Raw genomic sequence first — 19954 nt, forward strand, 5'->3', positions numbered from 1 at the left:
CTACCTTCTGCATCAGTTCCTTTTCCGCTGGGACCTGTGGAACATGCTAGGCAGGAATGGTGAATTGCTGCAGCCCGGAGAGGATAAGACCTGTCCCATCTGGAAACAAGATGGTTCTTGCTGAGCTGCTGACCCCAAGCACTGCGGAGCTGCGTGGTGGAGCTGGCTGCAGCACCTGGCAGTGCTTGCCTCCCCATGTTCCTGTGCTGGAGGAGTGCAGCAATTTGCATGGTCTGTGTGAGAGAAAGGTGCCTTAGGCAAGGGATAGCCTCTCAGTGTCAGGTGTCCTCTGTGTGTACCAGGAACAAGAACTTCACTACACAGGGTTTCAGCACCTTGTTTTATTACAAAGATAGGTTTCTCCAAGAGTCTGCCACTTCCACTACACAGCAGGTAAGGGCACTATACCCACAACACATGCCAAAGTTTAAAAACATGTTACAAAGGGCTCAGGGGTTCAAGGCAACACTACAAACCCTCAAGCTTCTCCTCTTTTAAGATTATCTCTTTAGAATGGTTGTAGCTTTTTTTCTGCTTTGGAAAAAATTAAATAAGAAAGCAATAGACCCCAATGCCTGGCCCAGTCACATCACCTGGAGTCAAATCACACTCACCACTGGCTCACTTGTGTCCTTTTCCTGTAATGACATGGGGCTATTGCTCCATGGCCCTTTCTTCACCTCCAGCCAAGCCCAACGTTCTTTACTACGCTGGTCCTTCTCTCTCACCTTCCCTGTGCTGGGCCTGTCTATATCTATGGCAACTATTCACAGTTTCTAAAGAAAAAAAAATCAAGATTATTTTTTTTGTGAAAATCACTTTCAAAATAAAATGTAGCCCAGCTACATTATTAGTTTCTATTCTGTAACCACATCCTCAGCAAAGACATTGAAACCTCTACAGTGTATGTACTTTTTCTGTAGTTCTCTTTTTTTCTTTAAAAAAAAAAAAAAGCAAAACAAATCCTCTTTTCTTTCCCTTTCCCTCCCCTCCCTATCCCCTTTTGACATACTGGATAAAGTCTATAATTTGTTTTAAAATAGATATCTATATACACATACACAACTCTGATGCTCTAACTTCTGACAGATGTGGTGTTATTGGAAATGATGGGGTGGGACAACCTGCCCATGGCAGTAAGTCACCCAGGAGGAGTTTGGACCAGGTTGCATCCTTGCCAGCTGGATGAGTAATGGAGGCTCACCTTGAGACCTTGCCTAGAGTGAGGTAGTCACTTTTTTTTAATATATGTTTGGCAGTTTGGAAATGTGGTGCCTACAGCTACAGCTAGGTTTAGCTGTCATGGGCAGGTTGCCTTTGTCTGCAGGGAATGCTGGCTTCAGACATGTAGGCCAGCCTCTGAAGAGGGGCCTGAGTGATGCTGGAGAAGACCAGCGGAGTCATGGCTGTCCTGGCTGCAGAACAGAAGCTGCCAGCAGAGAGGAAATGGATGCCAAGCTGGGATGGGCCCCAGCAGATGCTGCAGGATGACAGCGGAGTTCCTGGGTCTCAGATAAGTTGTTTGTCTCTGCAGTGGAACTCTGCTTGTTGACACCAGTATGGGGAGTGTGACACTTCCCTACCTCTGTTTGCAGCTTGTGATGCCTGACCTGCTATGCTGGCTTGTGTGAGTGAGAGCATCTTGCTACCATGGGGACGAGGATGGGCTGCTTGCCTTTATGGGCTGACAAACTGAACATGTCGCAAAACCACTCTTGTTGCTCTTGGGTAGTAACCATGGTGTGCTGGCTGCAAGGCAAGCAAAGCAAGCTGCTTTAGGAACAGCCCTCTGCAGCGCTGGCCTGCTTTAGGTGATGATCGTAGTGAGATACCAGAGAACGTGGGGCCGAGGGAGGAAGGATGATGTCTGGATCTTCTACCCTGAATGTGGCTCAGTTCTGCTCTGTCAGAGCAGACTGTTCTGGTGATGTGAGCTCAAGTCAGCACCACAGCTGTGTACGCAGCCAGTAGGGTGGGGAGAGCAGAGTGAGGGGCAGAGGTCCTTCCCTTACCCACTGGTGTCTGCTCTTCTGCTTGCAGGTAGAAGCGATGTCTGTGCCCAGCTGCCTGGCAGGTGGGTCGTTAGGGGCTATCTGCATACCCCACTGCACACTGCACTTCACTGAACTTAGGTCAGGGAACTAGGGGAAGGCAGAACAGTCTTTCCCACACCAACATGCAATGTGCTCCCTCCAGCCAGCTAACAGCTGTTATTGTTAGGGGATAAAGTGCTTTCAGCATTCCCCAGCTATGTAGGAAGCAACTGCTTTAACTCACCCCCAGTTCCCTGGGTTGCCCAAATCTCAAATGAAGGAGTGGTTATGTTTGCACATACAATACAAAAAATTAAAAGGCACAAAAATACACAGAATGCAGCAGATAGTGAACAGCTGATTGTTCATGGTGTCAGAAATGCAGATGTCGGAGGGATGGTGTGGAATGGAGAGAGCGCTGCCATTGCTCTGATGGCCTATGCCATCTCTGCTTGTTACTCCCTGAGGCTGCCCTTTTGTTATGGCTTCTGCAGCCTGGTCTTGTCCATGAGGAATGCAGACAGGGATGTGGGGAGCCAGCTGCTCAGGAACTAATTACTGAGAAGTGGTGAACTGAGCTCGCCGTGGGTGTCACGTCTCCATTTCTGGCTTGCAACAGCAGTAAGTTATGGGTGCCACAGTGTTGACCAGACGGTTTTCTAGCTGCACGAAGGGTGTCTTGTGGCTTCTTGATACGTGAGGGAGCTCTCTGGCTGCAGGCAAGGCCCACCACTGCCACAAGGCTGGTTTGGGAAAGACCCTCATGGACATGGCCCGAGGTGTCTCCACGGTCAAGGCAGGTTCCCTACAGCAGTGTACTCTAGAGGTCACTTCCCAGGCTGCAGTCAGCCTAGGCTTCGCTGCAGCACTCATAGATGTTGTCCTCCATGAGTGCAATCACTTGCTCAAACTTGTGCTGGAGCTGGGTGCGCTTTGTCGTGGGGTTGGAGTCCAGGGCGGCCACGATCTGCAGGAGAGGTGGGCACATGAGGGGCAGGCAGCATGGGGCCCTGTCTGCCAGCCCTGCTCCCTCACCTGCCCCATAATGCCTCAATCCCAGCTGGAGCCAGTATGGAGAGCCTAGTACTGGGACACAGCCCTGCACCCTCTAGGTGCTGCAGGGCTTGGCTGAGTCCCTGCTCTCACACTGAGGCAGAGGGAGAGAATGCAACAGAAAACCCTGCAAGGAACCTCCTAGCACAGAGCGGGCACAGTGGGCTGGGTGCTGGGTCACAGCCAGGGCTGTACTGAGGGATGCAGTGAGGGTAAGTTACTGGGGACTGCATCCCTGTGCTCTGCTTCCTGCGAGCATCAGAGGATTGGAGCAGTCCACGCATCGGCCAGCCCTGCTCCAATCTTGCCCAGCCAAGCACTACTAAAAACAGTTGGGAAGGGCTGGCCTTTGCTTCTACGAAGTTATCAACCAAGGGATAGGAGAGCAGATGCACCTGTGTGCATGTATTACATATGTGCATGGGATTATGCAAAGAAGAATAATCCCTTTTCTGCGAGGCATCTAACTGCTTGGTTACAAAACACCTCCTGTTATTCCCTCCGCAGGTAGTCCAAGGCCTGAGCACAGCCAAACTCGCCTACCTGGGAGCGATATCTCTTGGCATATTTGTATATCTCAGCCATGGCGACGTTTGTGTTGAACTCGTTCCGGTATTTCTTTAAAAAGACAGAACAAATAGGGGAGATATGTTAACCTGACACATCAAGCAAGTTCAAGCCCAATCTGCAGGCATTAGCAAGATTAAAAGAAGATTTAGACTGGCTATTTTTATTCCTGTTGAATTGATGCAGCTGGGCTTTGCCTTATTCATTTACGGAAGCTGCATTTGCTTACATCAAAAATGGACTGAGTCTTTATAGATTCAGCCTTAAGTGACCACAGCTGGTAGCCCTGATCAGCCTCTGGTGCTCAAAGGCATTGTGAAGGATGGGGCAGCACCAGAGCTGGGTGGAGGAACACCCAGGGAAAAGCATGCTGCGCAGCTGAGGCTGAACTGCCGCGGGGAGATGGCTGTGTTCTGAGGGAGCCGCAGTGCGCTGCTGGCACGGCTGGGATCCGGAGCGCAGCTGCCAGCTCCTGAGCTGGTACCAGGCTGGCAGGGAGCACTGCCAGCTGCCAGCGGGCTGCCTGGGACTCGGGGCCAGCACTGAAAGCTGGCGGCACAGGGGCCAGCTGGCCGGGGACCCGCGGGCCAGCAGAGCCTCTTCCAAATTCCTGGCTCTTTGGCACTTCATTCTGTTTAAAACTCCCAATGGTGCCAAAGCCTAGTTAGTTTCAAGTAAATTCGTGGATGTTTACTGCAGCTCTGGCAGTCATTAAAGATGCTTGGAATTAGGTCAGATGAATTTTGTGTCTGGAAGTTTGAGGCAAAACATCCCTTCTTGTTCGCTCCCTCCAGCGCCCACCCGAGCAGGAGCTGCCTGCAGCCGCTCAGCCCCGCGTCCCAGCACCGCCCGGTGCCTCACCCGCGACTCCTCCGCCAGGTGCGCGTTCATCTCCTGCTCGCTGAGCGGCGGCATGTCGTGGATCTGTTTGTAGTATCGCTGCACGATCTTCCTGTACTCTGGGATCTCCTTGGCGTACAGCAATTTATTGGTTGGGGAGTCCTGGAGAGAGGGCAAGATACCGAAATCAGACGCCGTATTGTTTCTGACTGAAAGCCTCTTACCCTGTCTGCCTGCCTGAAGCACTGGCTGTCAGACGGGGCCTTCAGCTACAGCTGGGCACAGGAAACAGCTCTGGGCCTGGCTTTAAGCAGACAGGAACGTGGTGGGACGGCACTGAGGCACAAACCGCTGAGGGCAGCGGTGCTTGCAGAGCACATCAGTGCTGCGGGCCATCCCCACCTGGTGCGGAGCCGCAGCACCCTCTGCGTGCGGCCGTCCCCCGCCTGCCTTCCTGGCTTCTATGCCAGCAATGGTGGTCTCACTGAGTGCGTTACAATTGCAGCAAGGACAGGCTGAAAAGCGAGCGTGGGGCCGGGGGGTGGTTTGCTGCAGGCGGTGCTCTGCAAATGCGTGTACCACCACTGTGTTAGATAATGCACTTGTGCTCCATGGCACATGTGGAAAGTGGTAATGAAGGATGGGCTTCTGAACGCGTCACTCTGGTCTCTTGAGCAGCCAGCTTGATTTAAACCAAAGAACAAAGCTGAACTTTGTCAGTTGAAATGTTGCTCTTGGATTTTTAATGTAGCTTTGATTTATTTTGCATTGGCTAACTCGGCCCATCTGACCTATATTGAGTGCATGGAAAGTAATTAACAGAAAATACTGAGAGTTTTCTTGATTAATGTCTGCTTGGACAAAGCATTCTTAACCTCCCAGCCATATGAGCGGGTGGTACCAGCACAGGCATAACCCCACTTGCACTCCTTGCTAACACAAGCATGAAGGATTCTAACCTCGAGGCAATGCTGTCCCGCTGACATCATTACCCTGGGAATGAACCTGCCTGACTCCAGCTCTGTAACCCAAAGGGAAAAGAAGCCCCAGGTGCTGGGACAGGAGAGGAAGAAGATCAGTGTGTCCCCTTGCCCTGACACGCTCCCTGGTGCTGGCAGGTGGAGAGGGGGAGGAAGGCACTGCAGACAAAACAAGCCCAGCAGGGTTCTAGCCATGGAGACAGCATCTCCTGCTGTACAAGCAGTAAATAAGGAAGCCAGGGGTAACTGCAAGCTGCTGTGGCAATATGTGGGAAGGCTGCAGGGGAAATGGGCACCAGGCCCCAAAGCAGTTTACTTTCAAACCCAATGACAAGGCATTGCAGGAATATAACCAAGTTACAGAGCCTGCTTACAGCATTTTTTTTTCCCCTTAGAAACACAACAGAAACCCATGCTGCCTCCTTCCTGGGTTGTTTTCTAAATCTGTGTCTGGTTTGTCCTCCCTGTATTAGGAAGAGATGAGTGTTTTATTAACTGCTTACACTCTGTAGGTGTGCGGAGTGAATCTGCTTTCACGTTTGCTGTATCAGAAGTGGCACTACTGACACCCTGTATCCAGGGGAAGAGCCTGGACAATCCAGTGGTCTAGAGCATGTATATGTAGGCTGATTTTCGTGCTGAGGGTTTCTTTTCCCTGCATTACTCAACAGTTCCTTCACTTACACTATTGTATTCCTGAAAAATGTTTCCATCTGCTGTCTGACTCCTGCTGACCCCTCTTCCCCTCACCAGCAGCTTGACAAGGACAGATTGAAGGTGTTTCGTAACACTTGCAAAAAAAGTCCCAAACCCAAACAAACAAAAATCAAGCACTCATTACGTTTTCCTCCCAGTTAATCTCTCCCAGGAGGGGCTTCCTGGGGACGTGCTGAGCAGTGCTGCTCCCTCGCCGCAAGGGCCCCTACTTCACGCACCCAGCTCTGGGGCGAGGGGTCTTTTACAACATTTGCTAAAAAGCTTACAGTGTCAGGAAGTTTCGAATGTCAACACCACACTCAGCCAAGGTAGAGGGAAAGCAGCGAGCATGTGCCCGGAGCAGGAGGGAGGAGAGGACAACTCATCCTTAGACACATTCAGACCTCAACAGCATGAAACTGAGTATGCGGCTCACAGCCCACACCCGGGACCAGGCCATCTCTGACAGCCCCCTCCCACCCACGCTGCTTTGTGCCTCGCTGGCCGGAGCCGCGGTGCAGTGTCCCCTCCAGGCTGTACCTTGCCCAGCTGCAGGTCGGACAGGGAGCAGGCATCAATGAAGGCCTGGGCGATCACAGAGAGACAGGCGTCGATGTGGTCGGTCTTGTCGATGTCGAAGACAAACTGGGGGTTCTTCAGGATGTTGACCCAAAACCTCAGAGGCAGGCTGTGGAGGAAACAGGCCAGGAACACACGCTGGGTGAATTTCCACAGGGAGAGAGGAAATGCAGAAAGATGATGACAGAATGTGAATAAAAGAGGGAAAAAATGAGGAGCAAGGTTCTGTTCTTTAATCACCTCCTGGCAGTGCACGTTCCTCTGCCTAGCTTGATGGGCAAGCACTTGCTCAGGCTCCATGTACAGCCCTACCCAGGCGTTTGCCCCCACTCCTCCAGCAGCTGTGGGTTGGGTGTCCTGCAGGAGGGGCACGAGCCCTTCTGCTGTGTGAGCTTTTCAGTCCGGCTTCCTCACTTGCAGTTTTGTAGTGACAGTGTCAGCTCCTTTTCCATTTTCCCTGACACTAACCATCATCTGGTTTTGCTGGTAAGCCTGCCCCACGAAATACATTTCATATATAATTTTTCTGCTCTCTCATCATTTTCTTCTCCAGTTGCTTCAGTGCCCCTTTGGCCACACCGTACATTGCTTGCCCTGACGACTATCCCTCCTCAGCAGCTGGGGAGTAAAATCTGTACAGGTCTTTGCTCTACTGGCAATTAAGGTAATGAAGGCTAGGCAGAGCTGCAGTCCACACATCATGTCTGCACACCTGCTATCCCAGGCAAATCGTTTTTTGTTTTTCACGTTGTGCTGGAGTTACTGCCCCTGCTGCCTCAGAAGTGCGGTGCCTCTCCACCGTGCTGCCTCCAGCCTCACCCGCTATTCTCTCCCCTGCTCTGTCCCCCCTTCACTGTGACCCTCCCGTGCCGTTCCTGCTCAGCACATCCCTCAGCATTGCTGCTGGCTGCCCCTGGTGCCGTGTTCCCCGGCAGAACGCTGCCACAGCACCAGCTCCTGGGGTGCCGAGCACCGGGCAGCCTCAGCTTGGTGTCAGAGATAAGTCAGGAAAAGGGTCCCCAGGGTTTGGAAAGCTGGAAATCAAATGAAAAGGAGCCAGGTGCGGATTTTAAAATCTGTGTGGTTTTTAAGACCGGATGTGATTTTGGAATCTTTCTCATATCCTTCAGTGCTTACAGCTTACATCTTTGCTGTATCCTCTCATCCACTCCCTCTTCTGTTTCTCCTTAATTATGTGTATTACTGTGCCCATTCCTTCCGCCCTTTATCTGCCTGTGCCTCCTCTTCCAGCTCTGCACTCCCCAGAGCTCTGTGTTTGTTCAGAGCTCTCCAGCCTATGTTTGCTCTCATCTTTCAGCCCCTCCCTGTTTTTCATGGCCCTCATTGGTTCTGCTTCTAGCAGCCTGGTGGTTAATGCAGGACACCAAAGCTTTGCAGCTGTTGCTCCTTAGAGAAGAAAGGAAGGAAAGAAGAGGCCTTCTCTTCCAAACCTGTTGGTCTTCCAGATGTGCATGGTGTCAGGGTCTGTGATCCCTCTTTTCTCTGCTTGCTCCTCTAGAAAGTCAAAGAAATACTTCACGGCCACAGGCGGCTTGTCATCTCGGATGCTGAGAATGGCTTTGAACAAGTCGTCCAGGAACTTCTGCAGCGTGCCCTGTGGGACAAGCACATGCAGTGGGGGCTACAGAAAGCAGCAGCACCTGAACCCCGAAAATAGCGCGAGGGGCTGTGACTGTGTGCACCAGGGGAAGTACATGGCTGCCAGCTGGATAAGCCACGAGAGGGAGGGGATGCTGAAGCAAGGAGGGAAAGGTTTGTTTGTGCATAGTGATATAATTAGCTCGCATTTGGGTTTAATTTCTTTTGGCATTGAGATTTTCTTTCTTACTGCTGGGATCTCGCATCTGTGATTGTTCTGCACAGTAAATACAAAAAAGCCTGGAGACTGCTGGCCATCCTTGTGATCTCTGCTCCAGTGAAGCACCATGCTGAGACTAAAGATGGTCTGGGAGCCCAACTGCTGGAGCTGAGCACTCGCAGTGAGTGGGGAAGTGCAAATCTGAATTAAGGCCGCACAGACATTCCTCTTCCATCCCTCTTCCCAGCAGGATCACCCAGTGGGAGATGGGCTCAGGTCTGAATCGCGCACTGTGAGCCCTGAGGCTGTCAGCATCCTTTCATGTCTGGAGATGCCAGACCCGCACTCGGGGATCTCCTGCAGCAGTGCTGCTCTCAGGGAGAGCTGGGAAGCAGAGGAAGCAAGGAGCCAGCGCAGCCCAGCAGCCCCATTGGAGCCTCTCCAAACATTCAGGAGAGATGGGTCCTAAAGCCCCTTGGGAGTGACTGGCCCTGCAGCAGTCCTGACTTAAATCAGGCTTCTCGCTACAGACCACAGGCAACAATCCCAGTTGCTGTAAGCAAAAGCGTCCCCACCTCTTACCTTTGTAGAGAGCAGCCTGGTCAGGTAGATCTCTGGCAGGACTTTCTTCCTATGGCTCTGTCTGTGGGACTTCTTATGCTCCACTGATTCATCGGTTGGGAGAACCTGGTCCAACACAAAACATATGTTCAGAACACTCCTCCCTGGATGTGTCACACTGAATTTTCCTTTAACTATAGAATTTCAACCTCATATAGAATCCAATTAAAAAGCAGTTACCGTGTTATAAATACAGCCTTATATGGCTTTAAAAAAGTAATTCATAATGGTCAGTTTTTCTGGCATTTGTCTCTTTTGCTCTCTTCATTGTCTCTCTCAATCTAGACAAAGGAAACGAAACAAGCAGCCTCCCTGGGTAAGTCAGCCTGTTTGCCTTTCTGGCCTCTGTGAAGTGCTCCTGTGTGGCTGCAGTTTAGGTTCCCAGAAACAAAGCAGAAGGCTTCCACGGAAAGCAGCTTTTCTTAGGTTTGGAAAAAATGCAAGAACAATCAGCCAATATTCCTACTCTGGCCTTTTTAAAAACAAAAATAAATATTCTGCTGGTCAGGTCAGTTAATTACCCTCCTATAATGACCTAGCAAGCCATTTAAGTACATCTTGGCATTGTTTCAGATGTGCACATTCGGTTTCCTGTCCCCTCTCCCTCCTCGCTCTGTGTATATGCGTGCATGCATTGTGTGTTTGTACTCCATCTGAGCATGGAAAATTTAGCAGAGAAAAAAACCCGAGCTATAAAATACTGTTGTTGTCTGTAACACTTTTTCTCATAACGGCTTTTAGCGGCGTTTAGCACTTCGTCGATTTGGAGCGGTGCACGGGCAGGAACTAATAAATCTCCGCGGCCCTGGGAAGGGGCAGGGTGCCAGCAGCTCCTGCGCGGTGACTCCTCCGAGGCCGCGGGACGCTCCTGGCAGCGTGGCTCCACGCTCAGATCACGGTGCTGAACTCTGGCTGCTGACGGCTGGATCAGGCCACAACAATCACTGTGCTGTCTCGGTAATTTTTTATTATGTCCCACAGTGCTAAAGCTTTTCTACAGATAACCTTTCTGCTCCAATTAGGGCCTCTGTGAAGAGAACTAATGACTGCTGATCCAGCCTGTTCATCACATCTGATGCTTCAGCCCACGGAGATGAATTAAGTCAGTATCACTGAGGCTGAAAAGATTTTCTTTTCTTTCATCACAAACACTGAAAAAAACAGGAGCCCAGAGACTTCCCTGCAGGTGAAAAGAAAGATCGCCACACACACAGCCCCACCGGCCACCTTCACTCCCAGCAGTTTTCAGGGTACCAACTTCTGGGGGTCATGTCCTGCCACCGAGGTGAGCGCGGGTCCGGGGGCTGTCTGCCCCACCTCCTGCCCCAGCCCTGCTGGTCTCGGCCAGCTCAAATCACAACACCTCTGCTATTGCTGCAGCATGGCCCTGGCTGCAGGGCAGCTCCTCTTTGCCGCAGACCGTGTTCAGCCCCATAAAATCTAAGAATGGATTGGTTGTAAGAGATCTGAAAGCCCCGCCAGCCCCAGCCCTGCCATGGACTGGCTGCCCCCCACCAGCTCAGGCTGCCCACAGCCCCATCCATGACCTCAGGCACCTCCAGGGATGGTTCACCCATCTTGTGCCCAAGTGACAGCAGCAGCGCCCTCGCTCTGTTAATGGGCAGTCTTCGTAAGGGCAGGTGTTGTAACATAGATGACAACCAGACTAGGGTAAGCACCCGGATACCCCATGCTGCTGCAAGGCACTGCCCCAGCAGCCACACGGTGCAGCACAGCCATGCCCACGGCCATGTGGCGAGCAGGAAGGATACTCACTAAGTGGAAGTACTTCTCGGTGTCCAAATCCTTCACTGTGAAGAGCAAGAGAGATACAACAGCTCAGTCAGAAGACTCCACCCACATCAGGACACGTGTTTGCTATCCCCAAGAAGCACCAGTGCCCAGCCAGGGTTTCTGCTCCCAGTGATCTCAGCATCCCTCTCAGCATGGAATCACATCGTGCTGCACCACACTGCAGGGCCTGGGGAACACGGCTGCCAGTTCTCAGCATCACCTCAAAGCCACCCTCAAAACATGCAGGTGCTGCTGCCGCAGGGAACGGGCCTTACCTCTGCTCAGTGTGCCGTCCTTCTTGTCCGACAGACTCATGGCCAGGGACGCGCCTTCGGGGATCTGCAGAGGGAAGCGCGGCCGCTGGTGAGCGCCTGGCAGCTCCCGGCCCTGGGGACCCGATGCCAGCCATGGACACCCCACCACTGCCCTGCCCCTGCTCCCCGGCGTGGGAACTGGCAGCAGCGTGCTGCCCTACTGGGAGAGGCTTTTTTAAGTGCAAATACAACACGGTGATGACCTCAAATCCAATGGGAATTGGGCAAATACATGTATCCAAGATAAAGTTTTGGCACACCTACAGCAGGTAACTTGAAGAAGAAAGGGCACTGAGCTGTGCAGGCGCTGCTTGGCTCTTCCCAGAGGGGAGCAGGAACCCGCAGGCCACAGGGCAGGGGCTGCTCTTTGTTCTGCGCCCGGCTCCCAGCACAGCGGGCACCATGCCAGGAGCGGCACTGCTGCCGCACAAATAATAACGCTAATCAGCACGCAGCTTTGATTTTCCATGCGCTGTTACAGACTAGTGAGGATTATGCTTCCAGGCATAGCGGGGAATGGGGAAACCAAATAAACTCTCTGGTTTCATTTAGATTTAAAAGGAAAACTGGTCAAGAGAACAATTCGCTTCACCACATTGCCCCATGTTTTGGCCTCCACTCCTCAGCAGCATCCCCGCCATGCTCTGAGGGCAGCAGCGGCTCCAGCGACAGCAGGGCACGGCCCAAGAGCTGGGTGATACCGATCAGCTGAGCTGAGGCCATTGGAAATAGGAGCTTTTTTTTTTTTCCCCCGTTCTTTCTGTTGTCAGTAATAACTTGTTTTGCATGAAGAGTGTTTAATTAGTTTCAGTGTGTTGCAATATTAACAAGCTTCTCGCCAGGGCAGATGTCTATTCCCCGGAAGCTCTCATGGAGCTATGGCAACCTTCCTGCTTGGCCCCGATAGTCCTGTTTTTGGAGGGGGAACTGCCACTCGCCCCTGGGGCCAGACAGGCTCTGAGGAAGCAGAGCTTTTCTGCAATGCCCACAGGTTTACCTTGTAATGCGCCAACGTGTTGAGTTTCTTCCTGCCATCCTCCACCACCGAGGTGTCGTCAAGGTCCCGGAGGATGTAGCTGTCAGTGCTGGTGGCAAACCACTCTGTGGGGAGGGCAGAGGTGAGCAGGCAGCCCGGCACCTGGGACCTGCTTCTGGGAGCACCCCGCAGCCGAGGCACCGTGGGGCTGCGCACGGGGGTCAGTGGTGTCTCCTGAGAGGCAGAGCCAGTGGGGACAGGGGGACTTGCCCCAGGCACCGGGGAGAGGAGTGGGGCCTGATGCTGTCCCAGCCAGCAGACCCTCCAGGAGGACACCCTCTGGCACTTAGCCACAGCCCCGCATGGCACACAGGCATGAGGCCAGTGTAGTTTCCTCCTCCCAGCACTCTGCTTGGATCCTTCTTAAATTCTACAATAAGGGGTTGGCCACAAGGTAGATAAGTAACACAGCCAAACCCATGGCCAGACAGGCGTCCGTGGGCTCATTTATAGCTGCTCGTGGAGAGGTACATTAATGAGCCATATGCAGGCCCAAGAGAGTTTTAGAGGATACATTCACTCCTAGGATTAACACTAGGCTTCAAAGAGTGGAAATCCAAGCACCCTTCTGCTCAGCTCAAGCTTTTCTAAGGCTTCTTTCTAGTGACACAGCTCCCTCCTGTCCAGCAGGGTCCGGACCCATCACTTATTACAAAGACCACCCTCAGGAGAAGGCTGTCTCGAGCCTGCCCTCTCACCAGTGCTCCTCCACCCAGCACCCTGCAAGAGACCCCAGGGGCTGGTGTGCAACATCAGCTCCCTCATCTGCAGGTAGGCATGGCCAGCACACCTACCGAGGTCGACGTCCTCCACTCTCGGCCACTGGGAGTAGGGGACATTCTTGCAGAAGGCCTCCAGGATCTTCTCCTTCACTTGGCTGAGCGTGTCTGTGTCCATGGCCCTGACGCTCAGGGAGTCCATCCCGCAGCCTTGGAAGGAGACGTTGAGGTTCTGCGGGCAGAAGACGCATTAAGGGTGAGTGAGGTTCACACGGATGCGCAGAGCTCTGGGGCTGAAGTCAGGATGAACAAAGGCTGTCATCTACAATTTACTGCTAGCAAAAGTGCTGATTTATGGCCCCCGGCAACTGAAAGATTCAATTTATTGATGGAGCCAATAGGACACAGGGAGCAACGCTGCGCCCTGCTCTCCTGCTGCCCTGCTAATGGGCCCGAGCCTTGATGTGCAGAGACCACCTCTGGAGGCAGGAAGGAGGTCAGCCCCCACCGCCACCATTCTCAGCTCTGACCGGTCACTGATGGGGCTGCCAGGGCTCACTGCCCTCCTCTGCCTGACGCAACGGGCTGAGCTCTCTGGTGTAAACAAGCTTTGAGCATGCTAAAGAGCGAGTCTGGTGCTGCGTGAGCATTCACCACCACCAGCATCCAATACCCTGCTGAAGAAGGGACCTGAACAGTGGATCGTCAGCTGTAAGGGGCTTTGAGCTGCCACAGACACCACTCACGCCCTGGGGACACCCGGCTTCTGCCAGTCGAAGGACAAAGCTGTGGGGTAATGAGAATGACTCTTTGTACAAAAACCCTCTTTGAGAGCTGCTCCCCTGCCAGTCAGATGAGGAGCAATGCGGAGCACAGGCACCTCCTCTCCTCACGCGCTCCGCCTAGCCCAATGCCACGTGCACAGAGCCGACCCAAGGCAGCCCCTGCCCTGCCTCTGCCCTCCTCTCCTTGACGCACATGAACTGGAGGCCTCTGTGCCTCTGTTCATCTGCGAGCACAGCCAGCTACTTGATCTGCAAGCTGCGGTCATGATGCTGTGCAGAGGCCAGGAGCAGTGCTGCTGTGAGCACAGTTGCTTCTGGGAAGGACACCCATAAATGTGAGCCTGACGGCTGGGATTCTCACAGCCCACAGGTTCCTCGCTAACACTGCTCTCTGGTATCAGGACACACAGCCAGCTCCCTTGGTGATGAGAACAATGTCAGTGCACAGATGAAGCCGGATTTTTGCCATAGCATTAACTGAAGATGATTTTTCACATTGTATGCTGAGTGGCTGTTTTTTAAAGCAGAGGTTCAGTTACCAGCACTGCAAGGGACTGCCAGTGAGTTAGCACCAGCCCTGCAGATGGTCACCTTCCTCCAATGCTCGGCCCGTCATTTTGCTCCTCTTCTCACAAAGTAGGAAGCATCTGCACTGCTCCTGCTCAGACACACAAAATTACCATTTCTGCCGGGAAAGCCAATACTGTGCGCCCTGCTGCTAACCCCTCTTGTCTGTGCTGTAAATTTACAGGTCAGTCGGTAACAGGAATCGGAGAGGATGTGGAGCTGGAGCCTGCTCTGTGTTACAGCGATGCACGTCTGGGGCAACCCATGGACTTCAGCAGAACTGCTGCAGATTTATGCCAGGTAATTGGAAGCAGGGTTTGACCCAGGCTCTGGAAAGGCATCTTCTGAATTCTGTGTCTCCCTGCCTCCCTCCACCTCTAACCAGAGCCACGCTGGTGATCACAAAGGCTGGACGTGCAAACCAGCAGTCACCACGAGTCATATTCTGCAGTGGAAGCCCTGCGGCAGCAAGGTGCAACAGGCACTAACTCTCACTGAGGCATGAGTCCCCTCTGGGCCACCCCACCTCGGGTACTCACCCTTGGCTTCGCCTCGATGTTCTCCCGCAGGAGCCACTCCTCGTTGAGGGTGTACCTGGCCTTCCCAGTGATGGCATCGATGGAGCCTTTGTTAATCTGCTGCTTGATGGCACAGATCAGCAGGAAGAATGGCTCTCCAACCGTCTCCTGGGGAAAGGGAGAGAAGCCCATGTCAGCACTGAACCTGGAGGTGCATCCAGGGCAGGCACTGCACAGAAACCCAGGTTTAGAGGGACACGTGGGTGCCAGCTTCCTCGTAAAGGTGCTGGCTGACGTCCTCTTTGCGCTGCCTGGTTTGCCATTGAGATCTGTGGGAGTGAGGCCACTGTGCAGCCTGTGGCTCTGGGAAGCAGCGCTCATACTTCTCATACCGCAGCAGAGCCCTGATCGCAGCAAAAGAGAAAGATCAGAGTCAACCACGCTGTTCCCATGCAACAACGAGCAAACATGGCAGCTAACTCGTTACATTTGTCAAACTTCATCTTATAGGAGAACTGTGAATTGTGACAGTGCTGCAACAAGAACAAGGAGCCTAACAGGGCCCAGCAATTTGTGACGCGGTTCAGTGACATGGTGTAGTGCCAGATTTCTGATCCACTTATGTCTGTTACACTGATGTGCAAATAAAACACAAGTTATTTTCTTAAAAAACACGTCAGTACTGGAGTACATCCCATTCTCCCTAATGTTCATGTGCAATTTCCTTCAGATGAGGCAAATGCAAATTACTGCACATTCCTGTACGTTCCGACCATCACACCCTTGCGCAGCCACCCCTGCCATCTGAAATCCTGCTCAAGACAACAGATATTGGATGGTTTTGGTATTTCTCAGCTAGGAGCTGCTAAATCCTGTTCAATCTGCTTCTTAATTAAGACTCGGTGATTCTTTTATTCTAATTGCCTTATAATTGCTGAAGCAATTAGCTCGATGTCAATTTTGATTCGGCTGCCTTCAGCGTTTGGGCTGCAGCAGGGCTGTGGGTGGGCACACACCATCTGTGCCACGGTGCACACACTTTATTTTCCCAGGGCAGGGCTGCTATGAACGTGGGGCAGGTCCCTGGTTCTCCTGCTGGGATGTAAGGACTTCCTGCAACGCTCCCTCTGAGCATGCAGAAGCGCAAGAGCTCTGCAGCAGAGCTGCAGTGCTGAAGGAAGGCACAGACACATGTGAAGCTGTGGGGCGAAGGAGCTGAGGACCATAAGCAAAATGCAGAAAGTAACAAAAAGTCAGTGTCTGAGGGAAAGGTGGCACGGTGAGCCAGCAGGCAGGGGTTATGCTGACACAGACATGCCCAGGACTCACTCCTTGCTTCCACCACTTGCGCGATGAGAACGGGAGCACTGCTGCACCAGTCCAGTGCAAGGGGTGCTGACAGGCTGCAGCAACAGCCCTGAGCAGGCACGGTGCCTGTGTCACAGTGCTCAGACGTGCAGGGGGACCACCCCGAGATCCAGTGCCGGGTCTGGAGCCTGCCCCGTCCCGCTGGGGAAACTGCTCCTGGACACAGCTCCAGCCACAGTGGGAAGGGAGGAGGCTGAAGACCACGACACAGAGCCCAGCGAGTCCCACTCGTACCGGGGCTCCTCACTGCCTGGAGCCAGCAGCGCTCCCTGGAGCCAGCACCGACCAGGTGGCACCGTCCTGTGAATGCGCTGAGTGCAGAGGGGCAGCCCATGCCGTGGGTGCTCAGACCCAGCATAGTGTGAATGAACCAGCTCTGTCCTCAGGACGTGCTGCAGAGGAACCAAATGGCAGCTCAGCCTGCGAGATGCTATTTCTGTTTGTCTTCTTGGCTTTCAGACCCAGGAACTGTGGGACGCTATGGAAATCTGCAGAAGCGCTAATCAGACTGCAAGTTTCAATGAGGGGAAAGAAGGGCTGGCAGGCAGGGGCTGCAGATAAAAGGGCGGGCCTGGAAACCACGAGCATTGTTCGGAAAACGCATTTGGAAACAAACCAACAGTGTCTCTGGAGCTGGCTACTTGGGAGAAAGGAAGTCTAACCAGGAGAGATCAGTGCTGATTCAGGGCAAAAATTATTTTAAAAAACCACACTCTGGGGCCTTTTTCTTCCTCCCACTGTGAATGTATTTTAATGAGACTTCATTTTCATTTTTGACTGAACTGTTACAGGCCCTTAAAGCTACCCGGGGCATGCAATACACTCGTAGCAATGGAGCGCGCAGCTCTGGCTGGCACTGCTTGGGCTGCTTCACGCACGGGGAGCGTGGGAGGCGAAGGTTCAGCGCGCTTGGGAAAACGGCTCAGAGCACAGACTGGATTCAGCATCACTGCTCCATTAACAAGGCCAAGTCATCAGAGATGTCCTCTGGGAACACCCTACGGTCATTTCAAATAAGTCCTGGTGAGGCTGGCGTGAGGAAAACACAGAAAGCAGCTGCTTCTCGCAGGTGCCAGCTAATTTGGGGGTGATTACCTATTTGTGTAATGTGACAAATACAATCCCAGCTCCATCACCCATGCAAAACTTTGGGAAGCTTGGACCCAGATCTAAGCGCTGTATCCCAGAGCCTTGGCTTTCACTCAGCCACCAGTCCCCCTCGTCCCAGGAGGGCTGGGCAGAACAGTGCTGAGGTATTGCACAGGGGAGGCAGTTCACAGCACTTTCCATTGAAGCGGAAAGTGCAGATACAGATCATCTTATCGGTGATTCTCACACAGTTTTGCAGAAACCAAGATCTGCATCGGTCGTGCAAATGCTGCAAGTTTTCAAGCCCTCTCTCATTCCAACCCCAAGGAGCAAGTCTCCTGCTGCCTTCCATGACAGCTCCTGGATGCTGTCACCTTTCAGAGGGGCAACCCCTCTGCTTTCAGGTGCCCTCCAGATGTGCAGCTGTGAGTGGCTGTGGCCTGCCTCTTCTTCCCAGCTGAAGACAGCTCCTTCAAATCATTTTTTGCCCAAAACACAAGTGGATGGACTGCTAGTCACAGCATTAATATGAAACAAATGTTTCGAGCATGTAGCGTTGACTTACAAGGGAAAATACAAGCTCTTGGAATTTTTCCACTGAACAATGGCAGGGACCTTTGCAGCAGCTGTTTTGAATAGATGTTGTGATTAATGGAGATCATTCAGGAATGAGAACCAGACCCATCGTCACCCGTCTGACAGCACAGTGCTGCAGGCATGCAGGAGACTCTTTTTAACCAAGGAATGCCTCTCTGAAGGCAACAGTTTGACCCAGAGGGGTACAAGGCACATGGGTGGTGCCTGACTGTCACTAATACTCAAGTTGCTGCCCTGAGCTAGAAGCAGTCTGTGCGCAGGGAGAGCTTCAATGGCTCTGCACTTGGCTTTTGCATTGTGGAAGGCAGCGGTTCTGCTCAGACTGCTGAGAGCCCTCCGTCCCTGCGCAGCAGCCTGCACCCGTTTGGAGCCCCCTCCTGCAGGGACAGACAGGGCTTCTTCCTCCCCCCATCAGCAGCCAGCAGCTTTTCCTCCATTGAGGTCCCCCACCTCCACCACGAGCACGTGATGTGCAAGGCTCTTGGAAATCAAATCTTCACTGCACTCTGTTACGGCAAATATTTACTGTCCATGCCAAGATAGCACGGAGCTGCATCAAGGAAGGGTCAGCCTGGGTGTTGGGGAAAGGCTCTCCACCGGAGGGCAGTGGCACAGAACAGGCTCCTCAGGGAAGCCCCATGCTACCGGAGCTCAGGGAGCATTTGGACACCACTCTCAAACATGGGGTTTGGGTGCTGCTGTGTGGAGGCAGGAGCTGAACTCGATGATTGCTGCAGGCTCCTTCTAACTCGAGAACTTCTGTCATCCTACGATTCTAGCCTGGCTAGGCCCTCGTTTCATCATCTCCCTGACCATGCCACCCTGATGTCTGCATGGCTTCAGCTCACGGCTGGCACCAGCCCTGCTCGTCACAGGCAGCCCCAGCCCTGGCCCTGGCCCCAGCTCTGCACGGGCACCTGGACTGCCACAGCCACAGGAGGGGTGCTGCAGGCGCTCGGGGGCTGCGTCACTGATAATTAGCTCTGTAAAGTGCCCATGTCCCCAGCCTGTGTGATAAGAATTAACCTTCTTTCCCCCTTTTTTTTTTTTTTTTCCTGAGAAAGCCTTCTTGCACAATGTCCATTTTTAGCAGAACCAGAGCTGGATCAGATGCCTCATATGAGGACTCTACTCTCCAAGAGAAGAGATCAGCACTTTTCCCCCCCAGTGGTTAAGCTACAGGCACAAAACTGAAAGATTAAAAAAAAAAATCACTAATTCACTCTTTTTTTCTCTGACAGGCTGGAAAGCCATGCTCCATTGGCACAGGCAGCCCTCCTTGTTCCTGTGACTTTTCTTTCATTATAGTTCATAATTATGTGAGCTAAAATGAAAGATTAAGAACTACAAAGCCACAAGCTTTAGAACAAAAAGTGATCTTCAGCTGTGTTCAGAAGACATTATGATATGTATGAAGACAATGCAGTATTGCTTCTGTGACTACAGCAAACACTTTGAAAAAGAGATTTTTCTAAAGGCCTTTTCCAGGCTTTCCCTTGTGGGTATAATGGGGTGTCCTCCAATTAGCTGCCGTGGAATCAATTATGTTATTGCTCAACTCTTCTGAGAAATTCCAACCAGAGCTGGCAAGCATTGGAGATAAAGCACTGAGCAGATGGAGACGCTCTGAGATGCCAAATATATTCCTTTTTGGTTACTGCAGGAAGACAGGCTTCTGGACATCCCTCTCTCCCGCTAAGACCACCTGGGCACTGTGGCACTGCGAGGACATGCCCAGCACAAGAAGCCCCAACCCAAATGAGCACTGACAGCCCAGCAGCCTTCCTGCCCCACGCCACGATCCCCTCCTGGGGTCCTGTGCTCAAGCAAAATGCTGAACTAGCTGGCAACCATCAGTAAGGCTATCCGAGCTGGTCAGAGAAAACAACAAACAGTTGGAACTGTTCTCCAAACCTCAAGCTATTGTGGTTATTTTCCAATTCCCCTGTGGTTCCCTTCTCAACCATAGTAATAAATGC

General features: G+C 52.5%; 1 protein-coding gene across 1 annotated transcript in view; it reads right to left on the minus strand.

Moving 5' to 3' along the window:
* The window catches only part of PLXND1 (plexin D1), a 68077-nt gene continuing 48449 nt past the window's right edge, over positions 327 to 19954 (minus strand). Inside the window, exons 26-36 of the mRNA XM_021409221.1 lie at positions 14943 to 15089; positions 13127 to 13283; positions 12294 to 12397; positions 11258 to 11321; positions 10965 to 10999; positions 9150 to 9254; positions 8200 to 8363; positions 6710 to 6857; positions 4515 to 4655; positions 3630 to 3704; positions 327 to 3000 (exon numbers count right to left, since the gene is read on the minus strand). Coding sequence (XP_021264896.1) covers positions 2884 to 3000; positions 3630 to 3704; positions 4515 to 4655; positions 6710 to 6857; positions 8200 to 8363; positions 9150 to 9254; positions 10965 to 10999; positions 11258 to 11321; positions 12294 to 12397; positions 13127 to 13283; positions 14943 to 15089 — 1257 coding nt within the window. The 3' untranslated portion in view covers positions 327 to 2883. The remainder of the gene's footprint in view (positions 3001 to 3629; positions 3705 to 4514; positions 4656 to 6709; positions 6858 to 8199; positions 8364 to 9149; positions 9255 to 10964; positions 11000 to 11257; positions 11322 to 12293; positions 12398 to 13126; positions 13284 to 14942; positions 15090 to 19954) is intronic.

This window comes from Numida meleagris, chromosome 11 (genome assembly GCF_002078875.1).
Source record: "Numida meleagris isolate 19003 breed g44 Domestic line chromosome 11, NumMel1.0, whole genome shotgun sequence".
NCBI lineage: Eukaryota > Metazoa > Chordata > Aves > Galliformes > Numididae > Numida > Numida meleagris.